Source organism: Marmota flaviventris, chromosome 15 (genome assembly GCF_047511675.1).
Source record: "Marmota flaviventris isolate mMarFla1 chromosome 15, mMarFla1.hap1, whole genome shotgun sequence".
In the NCBI taxonomy this organism is placed as follows: domain Eukaryota; kingdom Metazoa; phylum Chordata; class Mammalia; order Rodentia; family Sciuridae; genus Marmota; species Marmota flaviventris.
Window position 1 is genome coordinate 9,153,029 of NC_092512.1, and position 13,768 is coordinate 9,166,796.

At 51.7% G+C, this 13,768-nt stretch overlaps 1 protein-coding gene across 1 annotated transcript in view; it reads right to left on the bottom strand.

The window, feature by feature from the left end:
- Tg (thyroglobulin) overlaps positions 1 to 13,768 on the bottom strand; it is a 213,923-nt gene that overhangs the window by 115,167 nt on the left and 84,988 nt on the right. Inside the window, exons 34-35 of the mRNA XM_027950368.3 lie at positions 13,053 to 13,196; positions 3,815 to 3,877 (exon numbers count right to left, since the gene is read on the bottom strand). Of these exons, the coding sequence (XP_027806169.2) occupies positions 3,815 to 3,877; positions 13,053 to 13,196 (207 nt within the window). The remainder of the gene's footprint in view (positions 1 to 3,814; positions 3,878 to 13,052; positions 13,197 to 13,768) is intronic.

A 13,768-nucleotide genomic window follows, 5' to 3' on the forward strand; every position in this document is an offset into this window, starting at 1 on the left:
GATCACTCTTCTATCCCCTCACCTACCCCGGTCTTACCGAGCTCTAGCTGCAGGCCCAGGCTGAGGGCACACCTATGGCCCCATGCCCAGCTCGTCTTCTCTCCCACCCCAGGCCCCCCTATGCCAGTCGTGCTGAGCTGTTCCCAATGCCTGGATGCTTCTTGCTGTTTCCTGCTTTGGACTATTGCACAGACAAACTCTTCTTTCTGGAAAGACTTTCTGAAGCTCACCCATCTGGCAAATTCCTGCTGTCTTCAAATCAGCTAAGGTGGTAGCAGCCTTCTCTAGAGCAACAGAAATGAAGGGCTTAGAGTCGGTCTCACCAGGTGGCATTTGTGGAGAAAGGCCCGCCAGACTTCAGAAGCCACCTGTATCTTCCCACTGTCCCACCAACCAACTAGAGCAGCAGAATCTTTTTCTCCAAGTGGACTTTGAATGGGCAGCTCACACACACATGCAGGCAAAAGAGAAAGGAGACCAAGAGACTAGACCCTGGAGGCCATCTGTTCTAGGAACTCAACCAAGTTATTTTATCTAACTGGCAGCCAGATGGGCGTGGGTTCAAATCCCAGCTCATTCAACCCCTTATTCTAAAATCACACATGCCACCACCTAACTTTCTCGTGAGCATTAAATAATTTATAAATGTTCGGTATTTCACAAATATTTCATTTCTTCCGAATGGAACATGTATAAAGGTGAGTATTCTCCTCACACACTGTGCACACATGCCTGCACACACATTCTGGGTCAGAACACACACTCACAGACCAATTTACCCTCCCTGGGCCCCACCACAGAGGCACAGGCTCAGAGTCTTGCCCCCACTTGGGAACTCAGCACAGACTGAGCTGCCTCAGTACCTCCCCTGCTTTTTAGTCACACTTTAAGGGCACATTTAAAATGACCACGTCATCTGGCTCTTGCTGGGAGACACCTACTCGGTCCCCAGGCTGTGTGAAGGGCCATGTTCTACAACCCACCCTCTTTTTTCCTTTTTTGGGGGACTCCAAGTCTCAGCAACGCAAACACTTAGCAAAAACAGTGAAGCATTATACAATTACCTAAAGATGTTTATGCTTTAGTTTATTTGTTTTTCATCAAGAATATTTGACATTTATATATGTAAGAGAGTTGGGAAACCAACTCTGCATATTTAAGATGGCAAATATGTGCCTCACTGCGGCTAAGGAGCACCTAGGAACAATTCTGGAGACCCATTTGGTAATATAAATCTTGAGTCTTAACATATCAATTTCTCAAATCCCAGAATTCTGCTTTGAAGAACCTGCCCATGAAATAATCAGGCCTCAGAACGGGGCTTCAGGTACCAAGTGACTCCCTCATGGTGGGGTTCTCATAATGTACAGAGTCAGAAACAATCCAAGGTCCAACAACCAGGGCCTGGGTTAGTGACCTGGGGGAACTAACAGGCAGCTGTGGCTGTCGCCTCTGTGCTGCCCTTCCCTGTGAGCCCCTGGCTGGACTGTGGCGTCATGCAAGCAGAGCGTGGAACATGGATGAGTGAGTGCATGTGCATACAACATGCAGGACGCATGGTGAGAGGGACAGCTGGCCATTTGGAAACACCAGGGGAAACCAACAAACTACACAACACACCAGGTGGACTACAACCAGGACAGACGAACAGAGCAGCCTCAGATGGGCCGGTAAGAAGCCCAGCATAGGAGCTGACGCAGAGTAGCTTCTAAGTGACTCTCTGGTTTGCCTTCGACATTTCTATATTGTTTGAATTTTCTATAACAAACAAGCATAACAGAACCCTGCTCCTGAGGTTTGTTGACAATTAAACAAATAGCTCAGTGCTGAGGACAAACTGAGTCTCCATGAGACATTTGAAAGTCTTAAAAATACACGATGACTTTTTATCAGACACAACATGCTTACCTACTGGTTTCCCACAAACCTGTGCAAAATTAAGAAAAGGAAAAAAAAAGTCTGAACTCATAAAGATAATGAAAGAAGGAGGGGAGGGAGGAAGGAAGGCAGGAAAGAGGGGGGGGGAAGAAAGGAAAAGAAAAGAGAGAAGGAGGGAGGGACAGTGAGTGGAGAGCACTAAGAGATTCCAACACCATCTTAGATGAACGTGGGCGACGATGCCCTGTGAGCAGAGCAGCAGAGGAAAGAGCAGGGCCTCTCGGGGCTGCCAGGGGGGCACTAAGCTGCACCGTGGCTTCACGGGACTCAGGATGCCCAGGACACCCAGGGCCATGGAAGACAGGAAGCCTGGGCTAAGACAGGAGGAGACCCGAAAACCCCGGGCCTGGGGCGCAGTGACGACAGTGGGCTGCACTACACTCCTGGGCTCTGCAGGGAACCACACTAGTGGCCACATTGGCTAAACGTTTGCCTGATTCCATCCACATCTTGACGTTGCCACATTTTGAGGATGAAGAAGAGAGAGAGCTAAACTCAGTTTGTCAAAGCAGAGCACAGCAGCCACTTCTCGGATTGACAGAGCAAGGGACGGAGGCGAGGCGGCACACAGGGCAGATATGTGGAGGCCAGGGTGAGAAAAGAAGCTGGGGAACAGCTGATAGTGGTGGCTCCTGCCATGGCAGTGGCTGGAGGTAGAGGTGAAGTGGTGGTTTGTTTTGATTTTTAACCATAAGTCTTTTGGGGCATTTTGATTATTTCAATTGAGTGTGTACATTAAGTCTGGCTCAGACATGTGTCACCAGATAGGCTTTGGTGTCCTGACATCTCTGTGAGCCCCACCTCTGCTCTCCACAGCAGGCTGACGACACACAGCGTTGCTGTATTCCCAGAGGCTAGTGCCTGCTTGGGAGTGTAAGTGCTCAGCACGGCCATTCTGCAGAGATGCCCAGGAAAGAGGTCACACACGCACCTCATGGAGACGATCCCAACATTAGCTATTTTCACTGTGTGAAGCCAACCGACCACTTAGGTGGAGGACATTGGATACTTTAACCATAGCCTTGGCATTAAATGACTCCATCCTACATGAGCTATGTTCAGCTCTTCAGCAAGGCCATAATAACAGGTGTCCAGGACCCCTCAGACATCATGTCACAGGCCAGGAATTAGCATCATGTGGCCTCCTGGCTGAGCCGTGCCTGGAGCCCAGGCTGAACCTCTAATTTCCTGACAGAGGGAAGAAGAGGAGGGAACCCTGTGGCAAGGCCACATGGGCCTGCAGCCCCCAGCTGGGTCAGAAGAAGGGACCCTCCCAGCTCTTCCTTCCCTGTACCTCCTGCCACCTCGTGGCCACTCAGAGCATGCCGTGGGGATGGACTGGGTCCCAGACAACCAACATGCAGCAGGAACTGCAGCCTCAGCCTAGGTGAGCTCCTGAGCCCCTGGGCCCCTGGGCCCCTGGGCTCCTGGGCTCCTGGGCTCCTAGGCAAGGAGCCAGTGCTTCATCCTCACATCACCTTCACTGTCCCCAGTCACTGTGAGTCCAGCTAATAAGGAGCTAGCTTCTTCTACTTTTTGGCACCAACACATTCTTCCTGACATTGCCCGCATGGTGCGGGTCTGGTCATCACTGGTGAGGTGAAGCAACCCAGAACAGACACTGGGGGGCTGGGCTCTAGTGCTCCTCTGACCCAATTCGCTGTATTCCAGGAAGAACTTGAGTAACACGGTTTCCTCATCGTGGGGTGGGCATGTTGCTGACATGTGTCCTACCCACGCAAGTGTGTAACCCACAGGATACAGAGTTCAGGGGGAAGTCTGCTGCCAGCTAAACTATAAGCAAAATCAAAGCAAGGAGGAAAAAGAAGAGGAGATGGTGCTCTCCTAAGGAAGGGCGGGAAGACAATGAACTTACCTCTTCCTGTGAGGGGAGGCAGGACAACGGAAGGACAGAAACTGGGGGCATCGCTGTAAGCATCTGAAAAGAAGAAAAGGGCAGCCTTTAGCTCATCCCCCAACCCCCCGGAGTCATGAGCTCTGAATACCTTGGCAGAGCTCCAGGGCAGCGGTGGGGAAACTGGACTCTGCTGACAGGCTGCGCCAACCTGCACCTCCTGGGCCTTGAGGGAGGGCCCGGAGCGGAGCCCCAGCCCTGCTGCTCTAAGCCCTGGGACTCGGGGCTCTTTGTTACCTCTGCATAATCAGGCCTGCCACATCCCAGAGAGCAGGGAGCTAGGGACATGTGGCAGCCCACACCAATGCCTGCCCCCGTCACCTACTGACTGAGCCAGGGCGAGGCACAGCAGCGGGTCAGGCCTGTTTCCACACAGACCGCCTGCCTGAGGGGTGCTGAGAGACCGCAGGAGATGTGCGGCACTTCCAGGCACAGGAGGGCAATAGCAGCAACTGTTCATGGCAGGGAGCCTGGCATGGGGACACCTGGGTCTGAACTTGACATACCATGGAGCAGCAGTACAGAGTGATGAGTGCTAGCATTGCTAAGAGGAGGAGGAAGTGAGAATCAAATGAGAAGCCCCTCGAACCCAGGGGTGGTTTGTAAGGCCTGGTATCTTCCTCCCCTTCCTCCTTCCTTCCTGAACAAATCCAGCTCATCAAGGCCTCACCATACTTTTATCTTCCAATGGCCCAAACCAAGACTGACACGGGATCTCCTGGCACTCACGGGGACTACTGTGAGGCATGAGCAGCTGTCAAGAGCAAGGACTCCAGAGCTAGCCGCCCACAGCAAGATGGGCTTGGACACTTTCCCACTGTGAGATTTTGAGAAAATTACTTACCCTCTCTGTCCTCAGTTTCCTTGTCTATAAAAGGGGGGTTAACAGTACCAATCTCAGGGTTGTGAGATTGCCAGAAGTTGATATATGCAGTTTTGGCATACAGTAAGTGCTCAATAGATGCTGGCTACTGTTCCTTTATCATATTAGCCTTCCACAATGCACACTGTTGTCATGGTCCCTGGTCTAAGTCTGCCTCCGTGGTTCAGAGCCCTTCATATCATATCAGTGTCTCCTGCCTGCTCTACTTCAGTCAGCTGCGTTCAGATAAAAGGGCTGTGGTTTGAATGTCCCTTTCAAAACTCATGTTGAAATTCAGTTGCCACTGTGACCACCTTGGGAGGTGAGACCCTAAGGGACGATCTCAAGGGCTCCACCCACAAGAATAGCTGGGTGCCACTGCAGGGGGAGCGGGTCTGGTATCTCAGGAGTGGCTCTGTTACAAAAGCAGGCTCTCTCCCTCGCGTCCTCTTGCTCTCTCTTGCTCTCTCTTGCTCTCTCTCCCTCACCAGCCCTCCACCATGTAAAGGTACGGCAAGAAGGCCCTTTTCACACTGGATTTCCCAGCCTCCAGAACTGTGGGAAATAGGCCTATTTTCCTCATAAGTGGTGCAGCCTGTGCATTCTGCTCTAGCTGCCTAAGGCAGATATGCCAGCACCTCAGGCTCCACGCCTTCCCTCGCACTGTCTTTCCCCATCTGGCTCCACTTGCTGGAAGGACCCGCCACCGTCATGCCAAGGCTTTGGTTCTCAGACTTCAGCAGGCATCAGAGTCACCAGGAGGGCTTGATAACTCCTGCAGGGCCCCACCCAGAGTTTCTGATCCTGCAGTGGCTAGGGCTTAGCTGTGACGTTTCTGGCAGATTCCAGGTGATGCTGTGCTGTGGTCCAGGGACACCCTTTGAGGACCACTGACCCAAGGCTCACGCCATCCACATCCACACAGAACACTACTACTACCCACTTCCTCCCCACTGCACTACACCCTGCCAGCAGCTCCCTGCTTGTCACTCTGCCTTGCTGTCACTTGTTTGTCTAAATGACTGTACTTCCTGGAAGAGATTCTCAGGATAAGAATCTTGAGAGTGTGCTCTTCAGGGAGCAATCTGACTATCTATATTGAGGTGAGGGCACTCAGATGGCCAGCAATTTGGCTTCTAGAAATCTATCTTAAGATTCAAAGCAAGCTCTGTTTGTAAAGGAAACCCGTGCACAAGGCTGATGGAAAACCGGAGCCTCCACGTCTACTGCTGCGAGATGGGGCAGGCGAGGGAGCCGCGGCCCGGAGCTGGGGAGCCGCTGTGCAGAGCACTGGCCCCCAGTCTGCTGCAGTTGCTCACCCTTTTCCTCCCACATCAGTGAGGAAAGGCAGTCAGCTGCACAGCCCCTGCGGGGTCCAGTGCAGGGCGAGCCCTGAGGGTTCCTCAGCTCCCCTCCCAAGCCCTGAGGGTTCTTAGTGTCGGAAGTGAATTCAATTATTGCACATGCTGAAGGTGTCCAGGAATTGGAACTGAAAACATCTCTAGAGCAGTCGCTGGGAGGATGAAACTCCCAGAGGACTCTCCCTTGGGCACCTCCTGGGTCGAAAGCTGCTCAGCTAGTTGACCTGCTGAACAGATGAACATGACCTCTCTGGGCTCTGCAGCCCTAAGGGCGCCCTGAGCCACTTGGGCAGCGGCTTCCCTGCTCTGCTCTCCGCAGCAGTGAGCTGACAGTCTGCAGTCAGCCAGGGTGTTCACAGCAGGGACGGTGGTGTGCACTTATGATATTGTAACATAACAGGAAATAGAGCTGTTCTTCAGCTTAGCTCTTGGCACAGAGCTCCAAAACCCTGTCATTTCCTCAATGATAGGGCGACAGAAGCATCTTTTGTTACAATATCTTATTTTAGTCTCTGGTTCCTGAAATAAGAGCTCCTAGGGCCCTTAGGCTCTCTGGAGTGTAAAGTGCACACTAATGAGCTGACCCGCGACCATGGGATGGGGCTAAAGAGCTTCAGGATGGGGTAGTGCCCACCAAGGCTGAGGCAGGATCAGAGGGCTCAACTTTCAGCCCTCCCAGACTTCTGTGAAGAGGAGAGGACTGGAGAGGGGCCATTCCTTCACCAGTGGCAATGACGTAGTAAACTGTGCCTACGAAACAGAACTTCCACAGGAACCCCTAGAGAGTGGGTTTGGGGAGCTTCCAGGAGCGAGAACAGGGAGGTGCTGGGAGAGAGATGCACCCCGACTGGGCCAGGAAGCTGCCGCCACCTCTCCTTGCCTTGTGCATCTCCTCTGAGTCAGGCCGGGACCCCAGGGAAGACGCTAGGCCTCAGCCCTGGCTTGCTGGCTACTGTGGAAGGGCGCCTGCCTCTCCCTGCCCTTGGGCCTCAACTCATGGCTTCATCCCTGTCCCTCTCCACAGTCCTGCTATCCTCAGAAACCAGCTGAGCCATTGACCCAGGACACCCTCGCAACAAATGCCCAAAGATGCACAATGTAGAGGATGGAAGAGTCCTTGAAGAGTCACCAGGACAGCGAGATGCCAAGGCCCTGATCTTACCATGGCATGTGCTGTCCACGCCCCCTGTTCTCTTAAGAACCATGGAACTCACACAGCACTCAGCACCCCATGAGAGATGTGCTGTTTGGTGCCACAATGGCCAACTCCCCCTCCCTCAGGTTATAGTGTTTGACCAGGGGGGCAAAAACTTTTAAAATGCACTTAAAGTCAATTAACTTTCTTCAACTCTAGCTAGCGCACCCGACCACCCTTTGTATGAATGAAACTAGCCTGTTCATCCTGAGAGCTGGCCTGACCCTCCCTTGCTCAGTGGGGCCTCTCTCTCTGCTCCAATGAGCAGCCTCACTAAGCTGGTAACACTTTCGTGTGTGTGTGTGTGTGTGTGTGTGTGTGTGTGTGTGTGTTTGAGGATGGAACCCAGGGCCTCACACATGGTAGGTAAGTTCTCTACTACTGAGCAACACCCTAGTCCAAGTTACATCTTTTATAATGAACTAGTAATGATAACTAGTTTCCCATTCGTGCAGACTACCACAGGAATCCACAATTTATGGCCAGGTGCTCTGAGTGCAGGAGGCCCTGGCTTTGCAATGAGGAACGGTTTGACAGTGGGTTCTAACTTTCAGTCTAGGTTCTTAGTGTGGGAATTGAATTCAATTATTGCACATGCTGATGGTGTCCAGGAATTGGAGAATTTGCTGGTGTAAGAGGAATAAACCCCACACATTTGGTGTCAGAAATGTTGTGAATAAGAAATAGCTCTCACCCCTACCTTGGCCAATTGTGATATACTTACCAAGTTGGGATAAGAATAGGCCCTACCCTATCAGGTTGTTGGATTAAATGAGAGAGTGCATACAAACACCAACCTGGTGCCTGGCCAGGTCTGGGCTGGTGAACTGTGGGAGCTGTTCCCAGATGGTGGTGATAAGGAACAGGTCCTAGGGTGGACTGACCTGATGTGGGCTTTCTACGTGGGTCACAGAAAGGTATAGTTAGAGGAGCTTGCCTCTTCCTTCCTAGGCCCTGTTCCGTATCTAGAACTGCAACAGGGCCCAAGTGCACTGGCTAGAAGCGAGAAACTGTGAGAATTTCTTTTTTTACAAGTCCCATTTGACTTCATAGACAAGGCAAAGACCCTGCCCCACTTGTAGGCCATGCACAGCTGCAGATAGGAGGGGCAGCCTGGTTCTCTTTGATAGCAGAGGAGACACCACCCCACAGCCCACCCCTCTGAGAAAGCTCTGGGCTCTGAGGCACTGGTGACGACAAGCAGCCCCCCTGCCCCTGCATTCCCACCCTGACCCTCTGGATGGATGCATTTCCTCTCTGGGTCCTGCTACCCATAAGGGCTGCAAATAGCCTCATTTGCATTTGTCACTATCTAGCTTGAGCCTCTGCTGACCCGCACTGAGCTAAAACACAGAGCTTCCTGTTCCCTTGGACAGTAAAGAGCTCTTGGGAGCCCTCTGGGTGCTCCTGCTGTGGGTTTTGTGCCTTTGTCTCAGGAACATTGGGAGGCTCAGCTTCACCCTTTGTTCATGAGCATAGCAGGGAACAAGGCCTGGGTTGTAGTGGTGGGTGTGCTGGCCACTCCCCCTGGGGCTGTGAGACAGGAATAGGCCTCCCTCAGCCCTGCACTGGTGTCTCCTAGCAGTGACACAGGTTCCTTCTTCCCTCCTCCCTCTGCCTGTACCCCAGGCCGACTCTTCCCTGGAGGCACTCTTCACTATCCCAGGTAGAAGAGAAGCCCCCCTTAGCCTGTCAAGCTCTGGAGACACACCTCCCCACCTCCAGTGGGTCCCACCAGAGCAACAATGACACAGCACTGCCATTCTCTGGTCCCAGAGAGAAGGCTCATGTCCTCTGGGTTGGGTAGGAAGGGGACTCAATTCACAGATGTAAGTGAATCCAGGGGAAGTGCCTGCCTCCTTAGCTGGACAGGCAACCATTGGTGGCAGGGTGTCCCACCCTCTGTGCCCCACTGGGCAGAGTTCAGTGAACATCACTTCCTGTCCCTTCCCAGTGATGTTCCCTTCAACAAGAGGGAACCTAGCGCTGACCGGCTCACAATAACCACTCAATATAGATGTCAACATGCTGAGTCACCAAACCAGAGCCTTGAGCAAGGCCAGCACCTGTGGCTGAGATTCTTCATCCAAATTCCTTGGTACAGTTCCTGTCTCCTGTGCTGGCCGAGAACTGGCAAGGAGGATCCTGCCACCCTTCCGGGCAGAGGCCCAGCCTTCCCTGCCCCATAGAGACCGTTCCCTACAACTGCACTTGGCTGATTCACGGATAAGGATGGGACATGGTAAAGACAGTGTCAGCTTATGCACTGGAATATTCCAACAGTATGCTAGTGTGGTTTTGTCTACCAGGGAAGATAGGATCCCAGACACACTAAGGTGCTGAACCCGCTCGTATGTCTACTGTAGCTCAAAGGACACAGGAGACAAGAGGGGCTTTGTGCTGCTCAGCAGGACCCACAGGGAGGACAGCCTACTCTCTTCAGTGAGGTTCCATTTCTCTGCTTAGGCCCTAGGAGGAGGGTCCTGTAGACTCAAGGCTTACCCCACCCCACTTCTGATGGAGACCCCTGGAGGGAGAAAGACCTGCTCCAATCGGAGGGGCAGTTATGCCACACACAGCCCACAGCCGCTGGCAGCCACCCTCCTGTTGTGAAAGGGAACCACAGAGCTACTTATCCAGAATGCCCATGAGCCAGCAACAGCCCAAGGTGGCCCCCACCCAGGACCCTGGGGGGCAGAACAACAGGTGGGGCTCCGTAGCATTCCTTCCCTCCTCTCACATCCAATTCTGACAGCAGGCAGCCTGTGTGGGAAAGGCAGCCTGCCTGGGCAGCTCAGGGGCCAAGCATACTGCAGGAAGTGACCCTTGGAGCTAGAAGGGGGCCCACAGAAGGTGTTCAGCAGCAAATGTCCAGGACTCCCAAGCGGGACTGATTTCTGGATCCCACAGCACTTAATGCCTGAGACTCACGCTAGTCCACAGCCCTTCATGATATTCCTACTCATAGATGCTCATGTCCCCCTCTAGTCTGTAGCTAAGAAAAATGACCATATTTTATCAATCTTCCATTTCTCAGTGTCCAACACCAGACAGGATCTGGTATAAACAATTAACAAACTTTCAGAGCTTCTGGCTTTACGACATTAGAGACCCAGCACCAGGATGGTTCATGAATCTAGAGTCTGTGGCTCCTCAGTAGACTGAGTGCCTAGAGAAAGGCCTCTGTCCCACTTGCAGTCCCACCAGCAGTGTATGAGTGTGCCTTATTGTTGTTTGCCTTCATAATAGCTGCCATTCTGACTGGAGTGAGATGGTATCTTAGAGTGGTTTTGATTTGCATTTCTCTAATTGCTAGAGATGATGAACATTTTTTTCATATGTTTGTTGATTGATTGAATATCCTCTTCTGAGAAGTACCCAAAGGACTTAAGTACAGGGACACAGCCACATCAATGTTTAAAGCAGTATAATTCCTTAGAGCTAAACTATGGAACCAACCTAGGTGCCCTTCAGTAGATGAATGGATTAAAAATTGTGGCATTTATACACAATGGAATATTACTCACAATAAAAGAGAATAAAATCATGGCATTTGCAGGTAAATGGATTTAGTTGGAGAAGATAATGCTAAGTTAGCCAACCCCAAGAAAACAAATGGCGAATGCTTTCTCTGATATAAGGTGACCTACTCATAGGAGCATGGGAGGAATAGATGAACTCTAGATAGGGCAGAGGGGTGAGAGGGGAAAGGAGGGAGCAGGGGATTAGCAACAATGGTGCAATGTGATGGATGGACATCATTATCTAAAGTACATGTTTGAAGACATGAATTGCTGTGAACATACTTTATATACAAACAGAGATATAAAAAATTATGCTCTATATGTGTAATAAGAATTGTGATGCATTCTGCTGTCATGTATTTGAAAAATAAATAAATAAAATGTTAAAAGAGAGAGAGAGAGGCCTCTGACTTTTCACACTCAGTGATGCGACAGTCTCTAGAGTAGTAAAGGCCCAGGTCCCCATTCTAACTCTGTTGTTTACCTGCTGTGTGCCCCTGGGTAAGTGATTTAACCTCTCTGAGCCACTATTTCTTCATCTGACCTAGGTGTGGGGACTAAATGAGGCCATGCTTGCTGCATGCTGGGCATCCAGACAGGTACACAGTAAGAGCTTAACGATCAGAGGGCTAGTTTTGCAGAACGAGAGGCATGGCAGATGATCAGGCCATGTTTGCCGAGTGAGAGCCCTCTGTGGGTTTTCATTCCCTGCCCTATGGTTTGTGCTCAAAACCCCTGAGTCCCCAGCATGACCCCACCGAGTATATCCTGGAAAAAGCCAGTGGTCTGGGCAGGCCGATGGAAAGAAGCAGAACAGCTGGAATGAGTCGGGACGACCAGTACCGCGGGGTGTTCCCCTTGCCAGCTCCTGTCCAGAGCTGTGCTGCCTGCTCTGATTTCTGTTACATTTCCGGCAGATGAAGTACTGCTTAAGCTCCTTTTTACCCAACTCTTCCATGAGTCATGTGAAGATGGAAAACGGCATTTTTCACTCTGGCAGGGTGAGGCGCTGAGGGGGGAGTCGAGGCAGGAGGCTGTCCTCAGGGGCAGAGTCCTGGGCAAGCGTCCCTCCTCTGTGTCCTGCAGGCTAGAGCAGGAGACTGCCCCCAGTGGAGCACCCTTCCCTGAGGAGAAACCCATGGACGCTACTTCACTACCCAGCTCTCCAGTTTGCCTAAAATAATTCAAGATGTTAAAACAAAAGAAAAAGCCAACAGAGTGGATTCAGATCAAGTCACAGAGGCAGAAGGCAGGCATCAGCAGCAAGATTCCAGTCATTCTGGAAATAATTAATCCCCACGCCCACCCCCCCCAAAAAAAAAACCAAAAACCCACATCCAGCAGGAGGTCGAGGAAGCAGAGCTCAGGAGCAGGGTGGAGGGCCGTCCTGCTGGGAGCCTGGTGCGCACCTTTCAGTTCCCACGTGCTCTGGACTAGGGGCACCTCTCGTGGGCTGGGTTACTAGTCTGCTGGCCTTCCTCATCTTCACTTGACTAAGTCACTGCTTGTCAAGTGAATGCATGTGAGCTGAGGGAAACCATCTGAACAGGCTTCTGGACATCCTAACATCTATCAGCTTGAAGACCTGCCAGAGAACATCCTACAGGGGAGATTGGGGTCACCCGATTTGGGTTTGCAACTTCACCCTGTTCCTGACTAGTTGTGAGGTTTGGGTCAAGCACCTTCAACTTTGTATGGGACACACTTATCACCCTAAAATGGAGGCGATAATGTCCACTCCAAAGGGCACCATGAATACTGAGTGACACCCCATGTGGGTCCAGCACCTGTCTGTCACACGATGGACATGCTATACTTTGAGGAACCTCCCTCCAACCCCAGGTTGTTGGCACTGTGGCTCAAGCTGCCTGACCCTCCTTCTGTCAGTGGGTGGACTCACAACCCACACTCTCTTCCCTGGATTCAAAGCTTGATCACAAGAAGAAACCCCATGGAGCAGATGGGTGACAACTATGGCACCTTAAAAAGTCGGCCCCTTGTTCTTGCTGAATCCAGCAATGGAGTCTGGTCCATTTTCACCCCTCCTGAGATCTAGGGGGTCATCTTTCTGTTCGGCCAATGAGAAGACTCCCAACACATTTCTTCTCTGCTTAAGTTTAATATAATCAGTTTCTGTTGCTCGCACCCAGTGAACCCTGACTACTCTCCTTCCCAGCCCCAGGACATTGTCCTAATGCATGGTTGGGACACAGTCAACCAAAGGTTCCCACAGAGCTGTGAGGAGCAGGTTACTCACTGGGCTTCTGGTACCACCCAAAGGGATGGGTGTGGGTCTCTGTGTCGGGAGAGCCACAGTCCAAGATGCGCCAGGCTCCTTGGTTTTCCTCACTGCATGTCTGAAGTCCCATGCTGCTCAGGGTCAGGCATGTCACCTCTCCTCCTGGAGCAAAATAGCCAAGACCAGAAAAATGAACACAAGGGAAGATTCTGATTGGATGAGAAGAACTCTGCAGATCATGGTTCAGCACACATTGGGGGCCACCACGCCATCCCAGGTAGGTCTCAGCCACTGATGGAAACCTGGTGCCTGCACTCGAGGAGCCTCTGGCCGAGGGCTCAGGGACAGAGGCAGCTGCTGCTCACTGTGCCGGCCTACCACGTACCAGAGCTGTGCTGAGGCTTCTCGTGTCACTTTACCTGGTCCTCACACAACCTGATGAGGACATAGTTGTAAAGGTATATCCCTATTCGTAGGTGAGACTGTGACTTATCCAGTATCACTCCACCAGTAAGTGACTGAACCATGTTTTAAACACAGATTAAAATATGAGGGTATCCAAAGTTCACCCCACCAAGCCACTGGGTGGGAGTTCTGAACCATGAGCAGAGGACATCTCCGAGGAGCATGGAAGGAAGGACGGTTATTTGGATCCGGCAGAAACGCCTATGTGAGGTCCACAGGTCACCCCACCAGGAGCCGTGTCCCAGCCATCACACTAATACATCATTTCT